Genomic DNA, 24,535 nt, shown 5'->3' on the forward strand with positions numbered 1-24,535 from the left:
GGCGGGAGCGTAGACCACCCTGACGGTTGATGTACGCTACAGTCGCGGTATTGTCTGAACGGACTAGTACGTGATGACCCCTGAGCAACGTGAGGAAACGGTGCAGGGCAAGGCATACTGCCAGCAACTCGAGGCAATTGACAAGCAGAAGGGGCTGGGGTCCTGTCCAGGAGCCCGCGGCAGCATGTCCGTTGCACATGGCGCCTCAGCCCGTGGAAGAGGCATCTGTGGAAACAACAACATGCCTGGAAACTCGTTCTAGGGGAACACCGGCCCGTAGAAACTGAGGTTCCACCACGGGGTGAAGGTCTGACGACAGGTCGGAGTTACTTTAACTCGGAGCGTGCCATGATGCCCACCTCGGGACTCGATCGCGAAGCCACAGCTGAAGCGGTCTCATATGAAGCAATCCGAGCGGCGTTGCCGCAGCTGCAGATGCCATATGCCCCAGGAGCCTCTGAAACAATTTCAGTGGGACCGCACTCTTGTTTAATGGCTGAGTGGAGAAGGCGACCAAGTCCATGCCGAGAAAAGAGCTCCCCTGCACGGGGCAAAGTTTACTCCTTTCCCAGTTGACCCGAAGGCCCAGACGAGCTAGGTGCCGGAGCACTGGGTCCCTGTATTCACAAACCTGGTCTCAGGAGTGAGCTTAAGACAGCCAGTCACCGAGATAGTTCAGGATGCGAACCCCGTGTTCCCATGGAGGAACAAGGGCTGCCTCAACAACCTTGTGAAGGCGCGAGGAGACAGGGCTAGCCCGAATGGGAGAACAGCGTACTGACATGCGCGCGCCCTGACAGCAGAACGTAGGTACGGTCTGAGTCGAAGGAGAACGGAGACATAAGAGTAGGCGTCCTTCAGGTCGATCGCTGCAAACCAATCCTGTGGCCGCACACATCCAGAAATGCGTTTGGCCAGGAGCATCTTGAACGGCAGCCTGAGAAGGGAGCGGTTCAGATGCATAGGTCCAGGATTGGCCGTAACCCACCAGACTTCTCCGGGACAATGAGGTAGGGAATGTTAACCCGGACCTCATCTCGGCTGGAGGGACAGTCTCAATCGCACCCTTCGCCAGTAGGGAGCAACCTCCGCTCTCATGATAGGGGCATAGCCACCGACCAAAGTGGAGCGGACTCCCGTGAAGCCGGGAGGAGACCGTGCGAACTGAATCGCATAGCCGAGCCGATGGTTCGCACGACCCAGCGGAACAGATAGGGAGCTCTAGTGCAGGCTCCCAACTGTGCCAGCGGAGTGAAGAACCATAGACGTCCCCCCGGTGGTGCAGCGAAGCGGAAATGACCAGCCCAGACGAGGGCGGCATAGCGGCCCGGTGTGGGGGCAAGGTCATAACCGCACCCTGACAGAGGAGGCCAGGGAAGGACCAGCGTTCCACGGGGGCCTGCTCTGTCAGGGATCTGGCGACAGAGGGGGACAGGGGCGAAACGGTCCGTGGACGGCACGCCGTGTCAACCACCTCTGGGGCAGAGGGGGAAGAGGAGAGCACGGCTTGTGGGCGGCGCTCTGTGTCGTCCGAGAACTCTGTATGCTCAGAGAGGAGAGAGTCAGTTCTTCCTGAATAAGGATTCTTCCCCAGCCCTCCACCGGGGAAAGGAGTGGCCCTGCTACCAACTCCTGGAAAGAACTGAGTCTCATCTCTGAGCAGCCCATCTCAAAAGTGCCGCTTAACCCGGCGTTTAGCGGGGTGCGGGGCTGGAGAGGGCTGTGGCATCCCCCTACGGTCTTCCAGAGCCAGGCCCGGGTGAACGGGCGGGGTTGGAACCGTGGGAGGGAGCCTTCGGCGGTGGGCAGACTGAGGGATCTGAGCGGACGGCGGGGCCGTCGGGCAGAATAACCTCAATCTGCTCACGGGCGGTTGAGAACTGTTGGGCAGAAGCACTCAACCGCACCGCCGAAGAGGCCGACCTGGGAGATGGGGGTGTCGAGCAGACGGGTCCGCCCGACATCTTGCACATCAGACCGGTCAGCCCCAAACTGGTGAACATCACCTGACTCCGAGAGCGTACGGCCACTTTCGTCGCTCGGAGAGCAAGGTCAGTGGCGGCGCGCAGCTCACTGAAGAGCCTCGGGTCAGTCCCGCCCTCCTGCATGTCCATGAGCGTCTGGGTCAGGTAGACCAGCAGAACGGTCATGGGATGCAGTGAGGCAGCTGCCTGTGGCACTATAGGATTTCGCCACAGATTACTGTGACGAAAAGAACTACAGGCTTGGACGGGTGCTTAGGATTGCGCCGGGAAGCACTCTGAGGACACAGTAGCATGGCAACAGAGCGTTCAACCGGGGGAACCCCAGTGTACCCATGGGCAGCGGCCCCTGAGGGGAGGAAAGGCGGATGAGACCAACAAGGGGACCCGTGAACTCATCATGCACTTCCGGGAGGAAAGAATTGGGGTTTGCCGTGGACGCGTCGGCGGCCTCACCCAAAAACCAATCGTCCCGGGAAAGCATGGCCATCATCTCCGGATCAGACTCAGGCACAGCCGTATGCACACCAAAGGGTGGCAGCTGTGAAGAGTCGTCATTTCCAGAAGAATCAAGCCCACCTAGTGATGCTGCTACAGACACAGCATCATCCTCTGTAGCTTCAAATGAAAACACACGGGCCACCCGAGGGTAGACTCGTGGAATCATCAGTTCGCTAGCGGGCACCGTCATTAAAGAGGGGGGGCTGGGGCGTGGACACAGAGTCGGCGCCTTGTTCCAGACCAACACCCTCAGGTCACCCTGTCCACCAGCCGAAGATCGGGTAGTGGATGAGGGGACTCTCACTCTTGCGAGTTCACCGAGTCTCGACCTATATATGACGCGATGATCACGTTCCCAGAGAGAACATGAGTCATCCACGAGCGCTGTTCAAGCATGATCAAAGCCCAAACACACTAGACAGCGCTCGTGCCCCTCAGAGTCCGATACCAGTCCGCTGCAACCAGAAATGCACGGGCGAGCCGTCTTTAAAAAGACGTACCGCGTGCAAGCTCTTTTTTGAGAGGAGAAAAAAACTCCGCGATGTTGAAGCGCACAGGGAGACACACACACACTGGCAGATCACTGCACAGATCAGCAGGCACTGTGAGCTCGCTGCAGATTGCCGTCACACCAACACCGGAGAGAGAAGCTCGTCTCATAGAGCGAAGTCAGAGATGATTGTGGAGTGAAGAAATATTCTTGGCTCCGAAGCGAAAACATACCTGCATGTTGCCGGCGTCCTCCTTTATACCCACGCGGTGGGGCGGAGATACGCTATGCAAATTCCGCAGACCCATGGCATTTCATCGCCATTGGCTCGTTTTGTAATACTCGAAGTCGATAGGTGTTCTAAGCGAAACCCCCATTCGTCGTCATCCGACGTAACTCGGAGTGACTACGAAAGGGAACTATATTTCACTATATAACTACAACAGATATTTTGTTGTACATGTAAAATTGATTTACTTTATTAGTTTCTTGAAAAAAGTAATCTGATTACATATATCCCGTTACTTGTAATACGTTACACCCAACACTAAATCGTGACACTATGTTGTAGTAGCAATATAAAAGAAATACAAATCCTTTAATTTACTGCAAAACCATATGACTTTATCATCTGTGAAGGATGAGAGGATGGTGATTGTAACAGTTAAGCCAAAAAAAGCACATAAAAAAGTATTAGTAGTGTGTATGGTTTATTAGCTATCTTCTATAATCTTCTGAAGTTATTTGAATAATTTGTGTGGAAAAACGATTGAAATGTAGGTTTATATACATTTATTTATTTAGCTGTTTTTATTGATGAACTTTCCTGTTCTGGTGTAAAAATGTTTGTGCATGTTATGAATAAAGCTTAAAAGTCATCCTCTCTTTTTCTCTCAGGTGTTGAATGAGAAGTTAGAGGTTCAGTGTTCAGAGCTGAGCACTGCACTTCACTCATTAACACTGGAAAACACTCGACTACAGACAGAATATCAGAACAACATCAAGGTATTTCAGTTCAGTTCAAGTTTTACTGTCATTGGCATGAAAAATAATTCACATTCTATTGCCAGTTCGTTTTCATCTCAGTTGCATACAACTGAATTAGTGCTTGAATAAGTGCAAAATAAGTTCTATTTAACCAGTAAAATAACATTAGTTCAGTTTATACTCATTAAGAAGGATAAAAATGAAAATGAGTCAATATGGCAGTAATAGTAATACTGAACAAAAGTTTGCTGATCGAGATTATATTTCTCTCACACACTGTTTGTTCAGGCGGAGCGAGATCGTGTGTCTAAACACCTCAAGGAGCAGGATCTGCTTTTAGACACAGCCAGGAGGAACATCCAGGCTGAACTACAGGGCACGATATCAGAGAAACTCGTCCTGCAGAAAGAACTGTGAGTTACACACACATTCACTACTATGGCAAAAGCAAAGGCATATTTTGTTGTTGACGTCAAAAGCTGTATCCTAGCAAACGCTACCATATTTTGGCTGTAAGAATTTGGCTGAATCTTTAATTCAGTCAGATTAGGCAGATGGCAACGTGTTGCATGAAATGCCATCATCTTTGAAAACCATGAACAAAACTACAAAAATATGACTGGAAATAAGCTCTTTTATTTTGTCTACAAGGGAGGCACTGAAGATGGATCATTCCGAGCTGCAGCAGAGTTCCACCGTTTCCCAGGTGACAGCTGTCAGTCATCAGCAGATGTTGGAACGGACCATTCAGAGGCTTCAGGGGGAGCTTAGTTGTGCTGGGAGAGATGGAGAGACCCTGAGAGAAGAGAGGGATCACATGAAGAGTGAAGTGAGTTGAATGGTTGTTATTTTTTGTTGGTGTCATTTCTCAAGCTAAAAGGAAAGGACACAAGCACTGATGTTTAAATGGGTATGAATTAAACTGATAGTTCTGGCACTAAATTATAATTGGATGAGGTACATTTGAAGCTATAAAAACAACAACAATAATAATAATAATTATTATTATGATTGTTATTATTGTCATAAATATCACAATTATCATTATTTATATTATTATTGGTGGTGGTGGTGGTGGTATTAGTAGTACTAGTATATATTGTTATTAATATTGTATTAATTCTTATTACTATTATTTATTCTTATTACTATTAATACTATCAGTGGTGGTGGTATTAGTACTAATATATTGTTATTAATATTGTATTAATTTTAGTAATATTGTTATTAATTGTATTAAATAAAAGAGTTTTATTATTATTAATTATATTAATAAAAACTATGACAACAACAAAAAATAATATTAATAATAATATTTTTTTATTAATTATACTTGATAAAATATATATATATATATATATATACACATTAGTAATTTATCATTATTTTAAGATTATTATTATTTCGATCATCAAAGTAGTAAATCATGTTTAATAGTTAATCATTATAATAATCATAATACATTATGTAATTTGTATATACAAATAATAATAATTATTATTATTATTAACACTTTTAATTATTCAAAATCTGCAATAAACCAATGTGGATGTGCATTATCTCCATTATGATTCTGTTTTTTTTTCACATTATGCCTGCTAACAACAGCCCTTAACCTTTGAAAAAACTGTACCGCACAACCACTTGTGGCCCGTTGCTTTAATGAACTCTTAATTTCCAAATCTCAGATGAACTCTGCAATCTTTTTGCTGAAAAATGAGAAGAACATTCTAGAAAAACAGCTGTCAGAGATCAAGGTACTGCTGACCAAATGTGAGGTCACTTCCAGTATTTCTTTATCTCATTCAGGAGATCAACTTTTTTTTTTACTCTTTGTTTGCTTGATGCAAAAATAGAGCTCATTTCACCTATTCTACAGATCAGGGTAATATTGCACCAGCTATTACCATAAACATCATCTTCTCTCTTGTGATGGACAGGTGGAGCTGACCACAGTGAACTCAGCACTGCAGAAACAGAAGGAGGAGAACGAGGAGCTGATGGAGAGCCTGGCAGTCGTGGAGCATCAGCAGGTTTGAGATCAAAAGATCACAGAGTCAGATGCACGTCAAAAGAAAATGTGCTTGTAACACACTTTCTCTCCCAGGTAACTCATCGTCAGGTAGAACAGATGCTGTGGGACTTGACAGACAGCAAGAACAAACTGGCCTACGAGAAGGGCAAGTTGCAGGTCTGTCACACACAAACACACACACACACACACACACACACACACACACACACACACACACACACACACAAACACACACACACACACACTCACACACACACTCACACACACACACACATTCATATGTATATGGATTTATTGCACACATTTTGCACAGTGTGACACAATAATGCTCAAACAATCGTATGATGAATATAGCAGATTTATATAGCACATTATATAGCAGAAACACGCACCAGGCTTCTAATTGTGTGTGTGTGTGTGTGTGTGTGCGTACACAGGCACGAGTGCAGCAGATGGCCGCTGAACTGAAGACATTGAAAGCAGACTGTACCGAACACTGTCAGACTAACACTAAACTGCAGTACAGTTACACACAGGTAAACACAAACACTCGTCTGTCTAACAAACCACTGCTGTTTCACAACCTCAGTCGCTCAGGTGTGTGACACCGTGTTTACACCAGACGCGAGCCGCAACAACAAAAAGCCACAAAAGCAGATCAAACCCTTTATAATCAGTGATGCTGTCTACACTGGATACGGTGCGACGTGATACAACAAAGCCCAGGTCTATTTGTGACGTAGTCCAAACGCTCGCGCTACTTCTGAGACGAAGAACAAATAGATTTGCTAATTAAAACTCTCAGACTGCTCAATTAATAAAAGGCTCATATACTGTACTTCATCCTCATCCAAAAAGACTAATATTTATAAATATTATCTAAGCAGCAAACTTGCCTCATTTGAAAATCACTAGAATGTGACCGCTAGATTCCTGACATCAGAAAAGAAAACATTATCATATGACAACATTTTTTTTTAAAGCAGAACATAAGACAAAACACAGTTAGACGATACCATCAATATAAAACACATAAAACCGAAAGTAGGAATTACATGTAATTATGTGATGTATATATCTCTATTATAAGTTTCCTAATATACTGAACACTCACCTAAAGGATTATTAGGAACACCATACTAATACTGTGTTTGACCCCCTTTCGCCTTCAGAACTGCCTTAATTCTACGTGGCATTGATTCAACACGGTGCTGAAAGCATTCTTTAGAAATGTTGGCCCATATTGATAGGATAGCATCTTGCAGTTGATGGAGATTTGTGGGATGCAGACATGGTGCATGATCCTGCTGGAAGTAGCCATCAGAGGATGGGTACATGGTGGCCATAAAGGGATGGACATGGTCAGAAACAATGCTCAGGTAGGCCGTGGCATTTAAACGATGCCCAATTGGCACTAAGGGGCCTAAAGTGTGCCAAGAAAACATCCCCCACACCATTACACCACCACCACCAGCATGCACAGTGGTAACAAGGCATGATGGATCCATGTTCTCATCTGAATGTCTCAACAGAAATCGAGACTCATTAGACCAGGCAACATTTTTCCAGTCTTCAACTGTCCAATTTTGGTGAGCTCTTGCAAATTGTAGCCTCTTTTTCCTATTTGTAGTGGAGATGAGTGGTACCCGGTGGGGTATTCTGCTGTTGTAGCCCATCCGCCTCAAGGTTGTGCGTGTTGTGGCTTCACAAATGCTTTGCTGTATACCTCGGTTGTAACGAGTGGTTATTTCAGTCAAAGTTGCTCTTCTATCAGCTTGAATCAGTCGGCCCATTCTCCTCTGACCTCTAGCATCAACAAGGCATTTTCGCCCACAGGACTGCCGCATACTGGATGTTTTTCCCTTTTCACATCATTCTTTGTAAACCCTAGAAATGGTTGTGCGTGAAAATCCCAGTAACTGAGCAGATTGTGAAATACTCAGACCAGCCCGCCTGGCACCAACAACCATCCCACGCTCAAAATTGCTTAAATCCCCTTTCTTTCCCATTCTGACATTCAGTTTGGAGTTCATGAGATTGTCTTGACCAGGACCACACCCCTAAATGCATTGAAGCAACTGCCATGTGATTGATTGATTAGATAATTGCATTAATGAGAAATTGAACAGGTGTTCCTAATAATCCTTTAGGTGAGTGTGTGTATATATATATATATATATATATATATATACATATACATATATATATATATACATGACGGCCCACATTTAACAACATCCATTCTGTGTTCATAATCTTGGCTTGCCGAGTCACAATAAAGTAATAAAAGCAGGACGTTTCAGTGCTGATTGTTTTATGCATGTGTCACAATGAAATGGGGCTTTGTAGAGGCTGTTATTGAATGATGGAGCAAATAAAAATAAAATGGTGATATAAAACAAAATTATAGCTAAAATTATAAAGTGGACAGCTGAATTTAACGCTCTCGTTCTCAGATGCAGAAAGAAAATCAGACACTGAAAGAGCAACTCGGTGCACTACAGCAACAGCACAGAGACACGGTGAGTCTTTCAAAAGAATGAAAATTGAAAGCAATGAATTGCATTAAAAGATCACATTTTGATGACCGTGTGTGTGTTTTTGTGTGTAACAGAATGAAATAGTGCAGACTCTGGAGAACGTCCTGTCGTCTCATGCTCGTCTGCAGCAGAACACCCAAACACTGCATGCAGAGCTGAGAGAAAGAGCACAGGAGCTACACATACTCAGGAGACAAAGGTGTGTGTGTGTGTGTGTGTGTGTGTGTGTGTGTGTGTGTGTGTGTGTGTGTGTGTGTGTGTGTGTGTGTGTGTGTGTGTGTGTGTGTGTGTGTGTGTGTGTGTGTGTGTGTGTGTGTGTGTCTGTCTGTGTGTGTGTGACTATAAGATTGTGTGTGTGACACGTATGATTAAAGGAAAGGGATAATTTTTTATGCTGTGCTAGCCAATCATGGCAGCCGTGTGGCATGGATACAGTATCACAAAAGTTTTCAGTTTTTGAACTTTACAGCTCAAATAACACATTTTTGTATAGAACTATTAATAAAGTGCTTTAACATTTATTCATTTCTGGGGAATGTCTTGCTGCATTGACTTCAATTATAAGTGCATTACTGTAAATATTTGTTGTTTGTTTTTACTAAGTCAGTGTTTGTCTTTGGTAATCAGCATTGTGTGTGTGTGTGTGTGTGTGTGTGTGTGTGTGTGTGTGTGTGTGTGTGTGTGTGTGTGTGTGTGTGTGTGTGTGTGTGTGTGTGTGTGTGTGTGTGTGTGTCAGACTGCAGGCTTTAAAAGAGATTCAGAGGCTTGAAGCTGAAGTAGAGAATCACAACGCAACCAATAATGAGAAGGTATAACGCACACAAACACACTGATGACCCAATAAACAAGAGATGCGATCAAGGCGTTTAAATGTTTTCACGCTCACATTGAAGGGGGAGTCTTTTCAAAAAGCACTTGATGAAGCTCAGCTGGACAACAGGACTCTTGCTCAAAGTTTAGAGCAGGCCTTACGGGACAACCAAAACACAGAGGAGAAACTAAACGCCCTCAGCGAAAGGTGAGGGAATATATGTTTTATCAGCAGTACTGCTTGTCATTTAAAACCACAAACTCGATTCTACATTGTTCATTTTGGTTACTTATTCATCATTTTTTGGTCTACTTATCAATGTAGATAACAATCTACATTGTTAAAAGCGCTATATATAAATGAGGATGACTTATTAATTTCACTTCATATTAGGATGTGTGTTATACTGTATTTAGAGATGCAACGAAATAAAAATTCTGGCCGTTACTGATAAGCAGTTAATTATTTTCATGTAATGGCCAATAATAAAGTTCTGAATTGTTTTATCTAAATAAAAAATAAAGATTAAAAACAAGATTGCTACAAATTTAGGCATCACAACATTATGAAGTACAGTATGAAAAATGGATAATAAAATAATTAGTTTAAGATACACTTAATGATATTAAATTATTAGTGTTTTAAAGATTAACTTTAAATGGTTGTTCATTCAATATAAATATGTAAAATTCAATATAACATCATATCAATGTAATATTCAATATAATATTTGTAAAAAAAGAGTAAAAGAGTATGCACAATTAAATATCTAATACTGACTCATATAGAGGCAATATCAACTAATTAAAATGTAAAAATCTCTAATATTGGTCGATAACTGATATAGTGCAGATTTATCCTGCATCCTTACATTTTTGCATGGATTATCCATTTGTGTTTGGTTATTTATGCATTAACCAGGATCTAGCTATGTTCAAATCAAAGGGACTCCGTTGGTTTTTTCCTTCGTGTTTTCTTGAGTTCAAATTATACATGACTGCATCATCAGGGAGGCGGAGCTTAAAGAGACAAGGGCAGAGATTCGTCGATTGACGGAATGTGTAGATTCCCTCAAGAACCGGCTCAACAGAGAAAAAGACTCTAGGAGGAAGTCAGCACAGAGGGTAATATTAAATATGTTTTTATTTTCATGTAAATTAGTTGTCTTGTGATGTAGTTTTCAATGTATAGCACTTTTAACTACCTACTTTACAAATAAGAATGACTCTGACTGACTCCTGTTTTCTATATAGCTGAAGAAGGCACTAAATGATGCATCAGCAAAGTCAGGTGACCTCTCACAAGCCAATCAGATGCTACAAGAGAAGGTGTCTGAGCTGGAGAAGCTGGTGTCTCAGTTGAGTCAGTCTCTGGACAACAGAACAGCTCTGAACCACTCTCTGAAAATCAAGGTGTGTCACTTTACCCATGGTTTACCTCATATCTGTGCAGGATACAAGCCCTCTCACTGTAATACAAACACCCCAGAACATGTATAAACACAGTCTATTGCATCGTCTTGCTTCTCCCAACAGGATTTGGAAGCAGAAATTGAAAGTCTTGAAGAAGCTAAGGATGAATATAAGAGGAGGAGTTATAAGCAGGTGTGCATCCAAATGGTTTCAAAAGTTTGCATTTTCTGGCCCCCAAAACCCCCTTGTTGTGTAAATGAACGGCCAAAATGCATACTTTTTTCCCCCTAACCCCTCTTTACTAAAGATGTCATCTCACAGTGTGTCATGTGTGTGTTTCAGTCTCAGTGTCTGCTGCAGATGCGCTCTGAGATGGTTTCTCTCCAGTCTGAGCTGCAGTGTCTGTCCTCCACACAGCAGGGGGCGCTACAGGCCGAAAGAGATCTCAATCACACCCTACAGGAGCAATGTCCGGTCAGCACTCTCTTTTTCACCTCACGGCCCCCATTTCCTCACGACGTTCTTTTTCGCTCTTCGCTTTGGGGTAAAAAGTAGTTTGTAATACGTGAGCAGCGATATACTGTTAGCGAACATCCAGATGCTGTCCACGCTGCTGAGAGTGACGTTTAGATGAATATGTAAATATGTGCTGCACATTTTCTTCTCAATAACAAAATAAACAACAGCATAAATGACAGCGGTGTAAAAAACAGGGACCACGAGGGACTGAACAGAAGAAATGAACCGGAGAAGATTTCCACGTCAAAGAAGGTGGAGCCTCCGTGCACACCTACATATTACATCATCACCACTGACCAATGGTAGTTCAGGGGTGTTTACCAGCCAGAGCAAACTTTTCCAGGAAGTTCGCTTTTGGGAAGCTTTCAAACTCCCGAAACGAACACAAAATTAACTTTGTTTGGGCCTGATTTTGTTCAGAATTACGTCACACCAGTTCGTTCTTTGATATCGCTTGTGGTGAAAATCAAGTTTTTAATGTTGTTTATACGTCTATTTGGTGTTTTTAATGTGCTTTAAGACAAACCATGTGTAAATTCATAAATTCAACACCATTGCTGAGTATTTTCTCCTTAAAACTGCAGTGAACCAAAGACAATCTCAAAAACAAGGTTTGAAATCGCTGGTGTTTCTGACGTCACAAACTACATCGTAACCAGTGTTGGGAAAGTTCACTTTCTACATGAACTAGTTCAAAGTTCAGTTCACACATTTTAAAATGAACTAGTTCAGTTCATAGTTCATAGTTTTTTTCCATATGTTGCTGCAATCTATTATTTTCCAAATGATTGACACAGCCCATACAGAACCACAGACAGCAATTTTATCAGTTTTAACACTGCAACTATGTGTCAGGTTTCATCTTCATATCAAATTTTGAATCCTTATTCAACCAGGTTTTACATTAGCATTGCACTGAAATGTAATATTTGTTCCATCCTCACCGACCTTGTCATAAAAACTCTTTTATACTATCATAAGATGCCTCCTTGCTGCGGTCGCCTCCATGCTGGTTCTTGTTTTGATGACGCATGCGGCGGTGCGACGCTGGTGGCTGGTGTTGCCAGATTGGGTGTTTTTTACGTTACATATTAAGGCTGTTTACGGTGTGTTTTATCCGGATTTTCCCCGGAAAGACTCTAGAAAGACTCTGGCACCCTATTGAACGAAGTTAAACTGAGAGAGCATGCGTTCACAGTAGGGCTGTCACTTTACGTTCGAAAATCGATTGCACAATCGATTGGACCAACCAACACAAGTTTCGAAAACGAAAATAGGGAATCGATTTTAACTGCCTTTTTTTTTTTTTAACCAAAAATGTGTTTTAGGTAGACAGATCAATACAGTACACAGAACATGTAGGATGTTGGAAAATAACAATGTCTTTTCTGTTAACCAAATGCTTTTTAATATTCGCTATTACTTCAGTGCAGGTGAACAAGCGCGCCGTTATGTGTTGCTTAGTGACGTGTGTGTTCAAGCAAGCCAGAAATGCGCAGATTCTGCGCAATACGCTGTATGATATATCATGAGGACTCACGAGTTGCGTATTTGCGCTAAATCCACGCAGATTTGGCTTACACGAACTTCACCAGCAAAGTGAGTAAACATAAAAACACGCCAAATTGGCTCGTGATATGACAGCGTTACCCGGCAAAGTTCATTTTTATCCGAATTTTGCGGGTGTTAATTTCAATCCTTGAATGTTGCACTCCTGTTTGTCATTGTGCAAAAAACTTCACGCCAATAAATCATCAGAAATATTGCTGACTTGTGCGCGTCTCAAGCGCCCTCTTTACGTTCGTCCTAATGCCTGTTAGTTGTCCGTGGATTTGCCAATATTCGGTGTTGAAAATGGAAACGTCTTTAGACATGGAAAAATCGATTTTACAATCGATTCAATGAACACATATGTCTCAAAAATCGAACAGGATTTTTTCACAAAAGTGACAGCCCTAGTTCACAGACACCAGAATGAACGAGTTCACAGTAACGTTCATAAGGCAGTAATACAGTAGCTACGTTCAGTTCACGTTCGCTCAAAATATGAACGAGTTCATGAACTATCGTTCAATGAACGCGTTCAGGCACAACACAGCTCGTAACCAATTAGGTCAACATGTGATCGTCAACGAGTGGATCTCTGAGCTGGTGTGAGTGAGTGGAGGCGGGACTCATTTGCATATTCATAAAACCGCGTATACTAAATGAGGCAAGGGAGTAGAGTCACATTTAAGCTATTTTAAGGCATGACGGGGGAAAAATTCACAGGAAAAAACGTCTAAATATGTCATTTTGGTGATCAAAGGCGAGTTTTAAGGTATAAAATGATTGACTACAGGGGGACTTTAATTATACCGGGGCATTTAAGCATGTGGTACTGTCTCAAATTGTGCTCTCAGTCCATGTGATATTACTTCACGTGTTAACTTGGAGGATCAGGAGCCATAAATACTCCTTTCTTCTTTCATCTTTTTTTATCGTTTTCTGTTTGCCTTGTGATTCTCTCTCCATGTCTCTGTTCTTCCTTCCTCTGTGCAGTCTCAGCAAGCTACTGTTCCCTTCTTCTTCCTGTCTGTTACTCTCTTCGGGGCATCAATACTGCAAGACCAAAAAAGTGCTGGAGAAATGCCAGTATGTAAATAAGAGATCAGGGGTTTTGTGTCCTGAATGGTGCTGTTAATGTGTTTGTGTACAGCACCTGGAAGAGAGTTTGAAACGGCTCCGGGACGAGAGGGATGAGGCAGAACTGAGACTCCGGGAAGTTTGTCAGGAGTCACAGCAGGTAAACCAACCCCATTTCCATCCATTTGTCCATCAGCAATAATAATAATAATAGGGACATATAATGACCGAATTTTACCTTTTTGAGGAAAGTAAACTAACTGAATCTGCATGCTGTGGTGTTTCCAGTAATGATCATCTATCCCTTTTTCCAAAGTCCTGAAATTGATGCTCAAGACCATGTCTGAATTTAGATTTCCGCCTCCTCCTCTGATCACAGCCAGTGTTGAAATCATGCAAGCTCTCCAGAGGATGGACATTTCTTCTGCCTTTGATTTGATTGCTCTGTTTCTATCCCGCTTCTGTGTTCCTCAGATCACAGAGAACATGGTTCAGGACCACAGAGGGCTCCGCTCGAGATCAGAGAGCTTTAACTGTGAGGATGAGCCACAGAAACTCGGAGAAAGCTTATGGAGGACGGGGAAAGACGGCACACTGTCCCCTCCTGATCAGGTAGCAAATGAGACGCATGTGAAATAAGATAAACTATAATATATTAGTTGAAAATCCATTTATGAGGGTCCTAGTGATCCATGTGTGATTAACTGTCCAGTTGCATCCAACAGTTCAAATAAAATTGCATTTAAAAATGTCTTTAAAAATGAAATTATTATTTTGATGATACATTTTACTACATTTGTATGCATGGATTAACTTTTATTCAGCAAGGATGCATTGAATCGATCATACGCGTGTTAAAAATATTTATATTTTAAATAAATGCTGTTCTTTTTAACTTTCTATTTATCAAAGAATCCTGAAAAGATTTATCACACTTTCCACAAAACTATTACAAAACTGTTTTCAACATTGATAATAATCAGAAATGTTTTAAATCATCATATTAGAATGATTTCTGAAGGATCATGTGACACTGAAGACTGGAGTAATGATGCTGAAAAATCAGCTCTGATCACGGGAATAAATTACATATTTGAAATAATTTAAAATAAAAATTAATTAGTTACCTTAAATTGTAAATATATTTTACAATATTAGTTTTTTTACTGTCTTTTTTATCACATAAATGCAGCCTTGGAGAAAATGTTTTCAAAAAATTGACTGACTGAAAACTTTTGAACAGTAGTGTAAATCAAATATACATTTAATTCATATATATTTAACATATATTTAAGTGTACGTGTGTGTACATTTATATCTCACAATTTGGTCCCGACCTCGTCTCTGGTCCTGAGGGAGATTATTTTATCTCAATTGCCAGGTTTGTCTGTTTTATTCCTGACCTGAAGGTTGTACTTTGTTATTAGACCCACATTTGCTTTTATGACCCTAAACTGGAGCCCTGGGCCTCAGCATTACAGCGCTGGGAGATGAAGAAGGAGCTGGGAAGCATCGCCGGCAGCAGTTACAAACACACAAGACGCGTACGCACACTGACCAGCTGATAACAGCCTCCAGGGCTCATGGAGAAGTGCATCAACAACTCATAGATCAAGGAGAAAGGCTTCAGTATGTGATCTGCTTGAAATGAAATATCTACAGTAGCTGTGTTTGTATATTCTGGGAAATATCAAGCATGTTTAACAAATCCATTGAAACGTATATTAATTATTTTGTCATTACTTGAACAAAAAGTGCACTAGCAAAAAAACAGTATGTGTGGATGGATGTAGAAAGACTGAGAGTTGTGACAACCAGCAAAAGATAGTCATGCTGCTCATAAAATAAATGACCACAAATTACCTAACTGCTCACAAATGACTCATGTTAAACATGTTATTTCCCTGCAGCCCGCAACAGTGTTGTTCCATCACAATAATACAAGGTCAAACTCCTACACCTGAAAAGTGAGACCCCAGAAACCCCAGAAAGAGCAAAAATAACTACAAGTGTAAATGAAGTCTTGCTGTTAGAAAGGGGCAACCTGTTTTGTATATGTGTATATTTAGGTGTTATATTTATTTAATAGTTTTTATTGCTATATCACTTTTTGTAATGTCAGTAAAGCTGTTTGAATTTGAAAAGACAATACTGTAATAAAATTATTATATACGTGTGTGTGTGTATATATATATACTGTATATAGCACAAACTGAACAGCTCCAATCTGTACAACCACTGGCCTTTTTTAAACCCCGCCCAACACTTATATGTCAGCCAACCAGCACACTTAAAAGGCAAAAGAGCATACTTACTCTGATTGGCTAAAAAATATGTGGGCTGCGTGAAAATTTAGAGCAAAGTCCAATTAAATAGATAAAATGTTGCAATTACATTTTCTACTTTTTATTCAGTGGTGGAAACAAGCTTCCATAGTTATAGAGATAGCCTAGGTGTGATTTCTCAAGAATCAAATTGTATTGATGCAAGTAAAGTAGTGGGGGCGTTTTATGTTTATTAAAAAAAATAAGTTGACAGCCCTTTTTGGGCCATTGAGTATTCTGATCTGTTGATCGTCTCCGTGTTTCCCCCTGTCGGCAGCGAGGAGCCACTGTCACTACAGATGTTTTCTTTTTTCTTTCAACCTCTTTCCCGTCTCTCGTGCCCCCGCAGAAGGAGAGCGCGCGCGTGCGTGCTCCTCCTCCTGCGCGCGAGACTCCAGCTCTGCCACGTAATCTCGGTCGAGCCCCCGCTCACTCACTCGAAACCTCCGGGAACCGTGACAACGACTGCGGAACACTCAAACACATTGTACGAAACACCTCCGGGCGGTGCGCGCGGGTGTAGCGGAACACACACTGTGGCGGTAAGCGAAAAGTGCGTGGAAGTGTCCCCACGCGCGCGGCGCGAGTGCACGAGACGCAGTCCACATTTAGTGCATTTTTAAAGCGCGAGCACAAGCAACAGGGCGATCCATGTGTGTGAAGTGGGATCGGATACTTTTCGAGTCATTTGCATGCAACAGGTCGTTGATTTGTTGTCTGTAGCAACTCGTTTCATTGTAAACACTGACAAGCAACTTCGGCGCAGAAGAGAAACTATGCGGCTCACGCTGTCAATGCAGTAGTTTTCTAGTATGTTCAATAGCAGCCTGGTCTGTGAGCTTGACCGGGACGCCTTAGCTTTTCTCACGGCCAACTTTCATGTGTTTTGTGATACTGAGAATTGTAACTTTTTAGTTTTTATATTCAGAAAAGTTCATCACAAGATGTCACATAGCCTACACCACCTGTAGTGCTGATTTATAATGTGACTTGCAACAGCATTTATTCACAGTATGGCGCATGTCGTGTTCATGTAATGCTGTATTGTGCTTGGTGGGTTTGGGATGTTGTGTATGTGTGTTATAAAGTGAGTTATAGGGTTTGTTCAGCCAAAAATTATGTCATTATAAATTACTCACCTCCATGTCATTCGAAACCCGTAAGACTTCCATTCATCTTCGTAACAAAAATAAAGATATTTTTGATGAAATCGGGGTGCTTTCTGTCCCTCCATTGACAGTCTACGCAAGCTTTCTGAGGCTTGAAAATGGTAAATACTTCATTAAAGTAATCCTTGTGACTCCAGTGGTTTAATCTCAATTTTATGAAGTGACATGAATGCTTTGTTTTCGCAGAAAAAAACATAATTCACCACTTTATTTGCAAAAAATTATCTCCAGCTTGCTTTCACGAGAGCACCAAGACGCATTCATGTAGTTTTGACACGAGAGATGTTACGTGAATGTCCGTCGGAGATTAATATTTTGTAAATAAAGTGTAAACTATGTTTTTCTGTGAAAACAAAGCATTCATAGCACTTCATAAAGTTGAGATTAAACCTTTGGAGTCACATGGATTACTTAAATGATGTCTTTACTTGCTTTCTGGGCCTTGAAAGTGGTAGTTGCGTAGACTGTCAATGGAGGGACAGAAAGCTCTCAGATTTCAAGTCTTATGGGTTTGGAATGACATGAGGGTGAAATTTTTGGGTGAACATGACAATCCCTTCAAGGTAATCTAGGACATTATGTACTGGTTGTCCACCAACAAATTATGAGATGACAACCCAGATCAAATATAGCGATTGTTTATTGATGGGCAGGTATATTACATAATTTTGCCGCTATTAATAAAGGCTTTAAAGTCATGAACATTTTCTGAATAATTGAATATACACTTTTTTTCAAATTGGTTCATTTCAATGAATCACTCCCAACAAATTGGCCTGATTGATTCATCAGTCATATTCAAAGTCCTTAGATTTAAAATCCTTATCCATGAATCACAAATGAAACCCTGTTTCAGTTCCAGAATCTGCCAATGGTTTTGTCAGTAGATTTGAACAATTCTTCATATCAGTTTACATGTCATTTGCACTAATTAAATTGAATATATCAGCATTTATATTATATAGAAGTATCAACATCAGTCACTGAAAAACCTGTCGACTGCTTGTAAAGTTACACATCAGAGCTTCATGTCCCAGATTACCCTAATTCACCTGAAGTGGTCTGCAAATACTATGAAAATCGGCTTGTGTGTTGATTTATGAAAATGTTCTATTTAATTGAATATGTGGTTTTATTCAAGTGTGTAGTTCATTATGACACACATGAAACATGTGCACAAAATCACACAATCTTAAGATTCAGGATACAACACCCAGTTCCTGTTTGCCTGGGTGGGAATTGTGGCTGCGGTTCTGTGTGTGTGTGTGCGCACTACTGCATTTTCACATTCAGATTTCTTAGTCCTGGCCTTTGCTCAGTTTCCATGACTACTGGTGAAAAAACTTACTAAAGGTGTGAAGCCACAGATATGGAGCAATATTTAGGACCTGAGCACCAATGGTGCGTTTATTAATAATGTATTATTTTTTTTATAGACAGCAGTGTATTAAGTGTGATATGCTATACTCCATATTAAGCATTTTTCAAGTTTTTTTAAATAATTGTCATGCATTCACTCATTTGACATACTACAAAATTAAATTCTCACTGCAGAATAATTTAACAAAAACAACTTTAAAGATTTTAAAAATTCTCAAAATTGTTATTAATAATAATATTATTACTTATTGATAGTATAGTCATAGTTTTTTTATTGTGCACAGTTCACCATGATACATTATTATAAGAAATCTTCGCAATATTTTATCAAAACATATCAACTTACTGTGCATCAGATTTTTAGTCAACTCCCACCAATGAATGAAATCAACATTAACATGGACTAATACTATGAAATGCTGTAGAAGTATTGTTCAGTGTTAACTAATGACACCTTATTGTTGAGTTCACCCTAAAATATTTGTTGTTGTTATTTTTTAGCTATATTTAAGTAAAAGCCATCAAATGTTTTAAAACTACATTGCTACAATTTTACAAAGGGTTATTCGTGTATTTTACTAGAAAAAAATAATTTATTTAACAGTTGCATTGCTTCCGGTTCAGGTCTTTTGTATGTGCTTCGTTAAATAGAGCTATTTTACTCTATATACCTTCGTATGAATGAGCAAAGATGAGCATAACAGATGTCCATCACATAGGCAGATTGATATCTAAAAGTTGTTTGTTTTATTATTCTTACTAACATTTGACTATTAAGGGCATTTTCAGACCTGTGAATTGATTGCTTTGTTCCGAAACAGGGATTTAATGTGTCATTTTCTTCTTGGTTCAGATCGCTTTCACACAGCAACGTTTGAAAGTGTTCCATAATTTGATTATGCAAGTGAGTAAAAATGTCCCCTTATTGGTCAGATTTCAACTATTTACGTTCCTGGATGTTCCAAGATGGATTAACAAGTTCACTTTATTATTGTGGCTTTATTTATTGCTGCGGCTACACGCAAACACTTCTAATGCAGTTAGAGCGGGAATCAAGGCTTTGTCAGGACAGCATTCTTGCAATGCATGGAGAAGAGCAATTAAACAACATTTTAAAGGTAGAGTAGGCAATTTCTTTCATTAACACTTTTTGTTATACTGGTTGAAACTCTTCACATCTTGATAGCAACCAATTATAGAAGTGGTCTAAATATTAAAATGTACATATATCTTCTGTGGAAGTCTCAGGGCCAAAAAATTTTTCGTCCAATCATTGCATTCGGTCCAAATTCAATGATAACAGTGTGCTACCTGCCGGTAACATATGTATTTCCATACCTCCACGCAGACATCACACGTCATCACCACGTTCTGTAGTGCTATGCAGAGTTGTAGACAGACGTCAGCCACTGAGTGCCACAAACTGCAGCTGCAGTGACGCGATGACTTTACCAACCGGCGATTGGCTCTTATTTAGAAGGCGGGACTTATTCCGCCATATTGCGCATTGCACTTTTCCCCATTCAAAACAATATTAGTGACGTGAATATTGTGTTATTCTATAGTCTTTGGTACAACTGCAGCTCTATTCATTATTATTCTTATGACGCTTATCTGCTCTGGCTTTGCTTTACCTGCGCGTTCATGTGTTTTAAGGGAGGCGTAGCTTAGGAGACGCTCTGAAGTGAGGGTGGGATCTCATGCTTTAAAAGCTAGCTAGCTATTGCTAGCTTCTTTCCGACCATACCTTTAAGATGGTTTGGTTTTCAACTGCGATAACTAATGTGCTCACGCACAGAATCAGACACTGCTGATTTTTATAATACATTTCCCGTTGTGAATTATGATACCGCTTGGTTCGTTGGTCCATTGGATCATGTTGCTTTTTTGACCTCAACCGAACCGCCTCATTTGGGAACTTTGGGATATCCGGGAGCGATTTTTCTCGGTGCGATTGCCGTGTTTACACATGCCTAAACTGACGACCATTAACGGTTTCTCTGACAAGCGGATGCAATGAGATTCATGTGACGTTTGACATAAAGCCTATTGTACATGTTTTCACAGGAGGGCATCTTTTGGGTTTTCATCTGGGATCGCCGGTAACCCGCTGTGTGGATACGCGCTGAGCCATGCGGCAGTTGAAGGGCAAGCCGAAGAAGGAGTCGTGGAAAGACAAAAAGGAGCGCAAGCAGGCCATGCATGAGGCCAGGGAGCAGGTGACGACCATCGTTCTGCCAACGCTCGTCGTGCTCGTGCTGCTCATCGTCCTCTTCGTCTACGTGGCGACCAGACCCGGAGCCATCGAGTAAAAAGACTCCAAATAGCCAAATCCCCCCGTCCTTGTCTTGTCTCTTTCGTTTTCCCTTGTTCTTTTCCAATGCCATGAATTGGACACAATCATAAGGATGAATGGATTGATAAAGGAGAGGTTTTCAGTGCCATGTTTAGAGTGTATTAATGGAGTCTTCCGTTTTGGCTTCCAGCAAGAGCGCCTCTCCCAGCCACCAGCAGTCGTGTCTGTGGGGGCCACGTTGGCTCCAAATGCATTTACAGGGTTCCAGTGTCATGCCAAAGCACCTGAGACGCAGCAGACTCGGACTGACCCAGGAACAGGGTCAGATCTGATGCCTCTGTGCTCAGAGTTACAAGTCAGTACAAATGAGAAGTGACTAGAATTGCACATCTGTAGCATGCACGCGTATACACACACACACACACACACACACACACACACACACACACACACACACAGAGAGAGAGATCCTGTGGACGTGTCACAAATTAACTTTGATGGATGTCACATGAAACCAATGACAGAAATGAATGTTTATACTTCTGAATGCTTATTACCGAATGCCTCTTTTAATAGTCAGTTGCTGATGTGTTTTGGTTAAACCATGTGTGTGTGCGAGCAAATGCACCATCGAGTGCATGTTTTTATGACACATCTGTGATATACAATCCCAGCGGCAAACATACTTTTATTTTAAAATGTATTCCTGCATATATTATTTTAAAATATGCAGGACTTGGATCTAAGAATGTGCCTTAAAACTTTTAATGATGTAACCGCAGTTAAAGTATTAATAAAGAGGTTAAAAGACACACTGACTGCTTCAATGCTTTTAATAAGAGTCCGTGTTGTGATGTTTTACACTTTTTGAGAAGTTCCAAGTTCAAATCCTTCTCATGAAGTTTTTGCTCAAGAGTGCTACAGCCTGAGGCACTGAATTATCCCGTGTTTCATTTTAGGGGGCTCAAACCCCATGCCCTAGTAATCCCTTCAAAGAGATGAACGGTGTATGGCAGGGGTGTCTAAACTCGGTCCTGGAGGGTCACTGTCCTGCAGTGTTTAGCTACCAATTGCCTCAATACACCTGCTTGGAAGTTTCTAGTATGCTTAGTCAGTCCAAAAATCAAAAATCCTTAGTAATCCAAAATCACCCCCGGCCTATACCATCAAATAAGGCATTATATGAGAGGACAGCTATTTGTAGTGGTGGACGTTATCGAGTGCACTCTTTCAATCCCACATTGCACTGCAATAACGAGTGTACAATCGATGTACGCTCAGCGGCTGTCCGAATTCGCTAACTAGTTTTCATTCACTCCTTCTAGTGAACTGTATTAGTGGACTAACGTAGGGAATAGAGAGCCTAAGTCCCTCCCCTTCTGGTGGACCACCATGGGACCTTATTTCGGAAAAATATTGTATGGTAGTCAATGGCGAGAGACAACAAATATTTGGATCCCGTTTGAATTGTGCCCTGAATTACACATATGATGTTTGTCAATTTAAAAGATACATTTTAACGTCAAGAAAGTCGCAGTTTGATGTAAAACTGTTGAGGTATAACACTGTGAAAATACGTAATTACAAAGACTTCAAACCCAAAACTACAAACTGCGTGTGACGTCATACCTTTTCTCTCAATGGATGAAGCAAACTTTACTGAAGCTAACGTCTGTCATTTTTGCTATAGTCTAACGTTATAATCGTAATGGTACGCTGTCATGCCTGTGTGTGTTTTGTACCAGACTGCACACACACAAGCTTGGTGACGTACATACTGCGAGACGAGAGATGTAGTTCATTGAGCGATTTTCACATAAAACTAAATGTTACTCTTCTGTTTTATGACAAACTGTGACTTTCTTTACTTTCATAATTATCTTTTAAATTGACAAACATCATATGTGTAATTCAGGCCACAGTTCAGACGGAATAAAAAGATAAGTTGTCTCTCGCCATTGACTACCATACAAATTTTTTTGAGCCGGAAGCGGAGGGGAGGGACTCTTAGGCTCTCTATAGTGATTGAGGGTTTAGGGGGAGATTTCGGATTCAGCCCTTGATTAGCTGGTTCCGGTGAGTTTAATTGGGGTTGGAGCTAAACTTTGCTGGACGTTGGCCCTCGAGGAAGGTCATAGGTCTTCAACCATTTTACTGGGGACCCAATGTCCTGCAGAGTTTAGCTCCAACCCTAATCTAACATACCTGAACCTGCTAATCAAGGTCTTCGGGATCATTTGACAAATCACAGGCCAGTGGACTGTTGCACAAAACGAATTGAAGAAAAGGTTACAGAGTAAGTTTCATGTTGACAACACCAAACAATTCCAAACTTGGTTAATATGTTTTCTGATGCTGGTTCACCTTTCTCTCTCAACCCAGGTTTAAACCCTGATTCAATGATTAATTATCATGTGCGTGCACATAAAGGCAACACCTTTGCTGCACACAGCCAATTCAACGTGGAAAAAGCAGGTGTGTCTATTTCTCAGTAAAAGACCAAGAAATGATTATGAGGAAATATGACGAATTTAAGTCCATTTTAACCACAAAAAGCAACACCATTGCAGCAGCCAAAGCTCAGGAGAAATTTTGTAGATGCGTACGTCCAAAGTAGGCTCACAAGGAGGAAAAAACAGATTGAAAACTCATAACACCAACATATTACATGTACTTGAATATATATTTAATAAAATAATAAAAATACACTTGCAGAGGAGTCAGCCCTGGCCAGTAACCAGGGTCGACCCATCATGGATGGCATCGAAGGAAGTGCATCTTCAGATCCAGGTGCTGGCTCCACCAAACAGGCTACATTTATACAGGGTACGTATGTGTACATAAATGTGTAAACCTTTTTAAAACTTAATTCTAAAATGCAAGCAATAATGACTTAATGTGTTTTACAGCTGGGTGAAGTTCAATTACCTTGTCGGAGGTAACACACCTACAGAGTCTCATACAGAGGTTAAGCACACCATGAAAACATGGTATTGCCATTGTATTTATTGCATGGCCTTATTTGGTTAATAGGGGGAAGCTTGTGATGAGGAGATCAGTTTGCTCAGAGACAGCTGCAGAGGTAAATGTGCTTTGTTAGAACAAATTTTAATGAAGAAGTTTTCAATGTCTATTGAGGATTTCTCACAACTGTATTCTCTACATGAACCCTCTTCACCACAGCTTCCAAGGCCACAGAAAAAGGGTAATGCAAAACTGTATACAATAAAATTATGACCAGTCTATTACTACTTTAGGTGGAAACAGACACCATCAGAGCCCTATACAAAGAACTCTGGAGCTGGACTATAAGATAAAACTACAAAAAAAAAAAAAAAGAAGCTGAAACTACAGCTTGAGGAGTTGGAATAGCGGAAGATGTGAAGTCATGAAAAATCAAAACACTGTGACTCCCAAGTTTGTTTGTTTACTGTTCTTTTTATATTAGAAATCAACTGAAATAC

The 24,535-nt window shown here is 41.3% G+C and overlaps 1 protein-coding gene and 1 long non-coding RNA gene across 5 annotated transcripts in view; both read left to right on the forward strand.

Annotated features, from left to right (window-relative positions):
- Window positions 1–21,883, forward strand: part of ccdc150 (coiled-coil domain containing 150) — a 29,988-nt gene extending 8,105 nt beyond the window's left edge. For 2 of the 4 annotated variants that reach the window (XM_077207711.1, XM_077207710.1), the window contains exons 8-25: window positions 3,871–3,978; window positions 4,249–4,373; window positions 4,612–4,789; window positions 5,649–5,717; window positions 5,901–5,993; window positions 6,068–6,151; window positions 6,433–6,531; window positions 8,452–8,517; window positions 8,610–8,734; window positions 9,272–9,344; window positions 9,429–9,553; window positions 10,356–10,470; window positions 10,600–10,758; window positions 10,882–10,950; window positions 11,101–11,232; window positions 13,976–14,062; window positions 14,377–14,514; window positions 15,330–16,078. In XM_077207711.1, coding sequence (XP_077063826.1) covers window positions 3,871–3,978; window positions 4,249–4,373; window positions 4,612–4,789; window positions 5,649–5,717; window positions 5,901–5,993; window positions 6,068–6,151; window positions 6,433–6,531; window positions 8,452–8,517; window positions 8,610–8,734; window positions 9,272–9,344; window positions 9,429–9,553; window positions 10,356–10,470; window positions 10,600–10,758; window positions 10,882–10,950; window positions 11,101–11,232; window positions 13,976–14,062; window positions 14,377–14,514; window positions 15,330–15,467 — 1,983 coding nt within the window. In that variant the 3' untranslated portion in view covers window positions 15,468–16,078. Of the gene's footprint in view, window positions 1–3,870; window positions 3,979–4,248; window positions 4,374–4,611; window positions 4,790–5,648; window positions 5,718–5,900; window positions 5,994–6,067; window positions 6,152–6,432; window positions 6,532–8,451; window positions 8,518–8,609; window positions 8,735–9,271; window positions 9,345–9,428; window positions 9,554–10,355; window positions 10,471–10,599; window positions 10,759–10,881; window positions 10,951–11,100; window positions 11,233–13,975; window positions 14,063–14,376; window positions 14,515–15,329; window positions 16,079–20,842 lie in introns of those variants that run through there. The other 2 variants (XM_077207712.1, XM_077207713.1) reach the window with 2 other exon arrangements.
- Window positions 21,884–23,786: 1,903 nt separating this feature from the next.
- LOC143715577 (uncharacterized) lies at window positions 23,787–24,394 on the forward strand. Its single transcript, XR_013195817.1, has 3 exons — window positions 23,787–23,897; window positions 23,981–24,153; window positions 24,329–24,394. It is a non-coding gene; the product is annotated as an uncharacterized LOC143715577 (long non-coding RNA).
- The last annotated feature ends 141 nt before the right edge of the window (window positions 24,395–24,535 follow it).

Source organism: Siphateles boraxobius, unplaced genomic scaffold (genome assembly GCF_051911475.1).
Source record: "Siphateles boraxobius isolate OS27281-9 unplaced genomic scaffold, OSU_SipBor_1 6, whole genome shotgun sequence".
Lineage (NCBI taxonomy): Eukaryota > Metazoa > Chordata > Actinopteri > Cypriniformes > Leuciscidae > Siphateles > Siphateles boraxobius.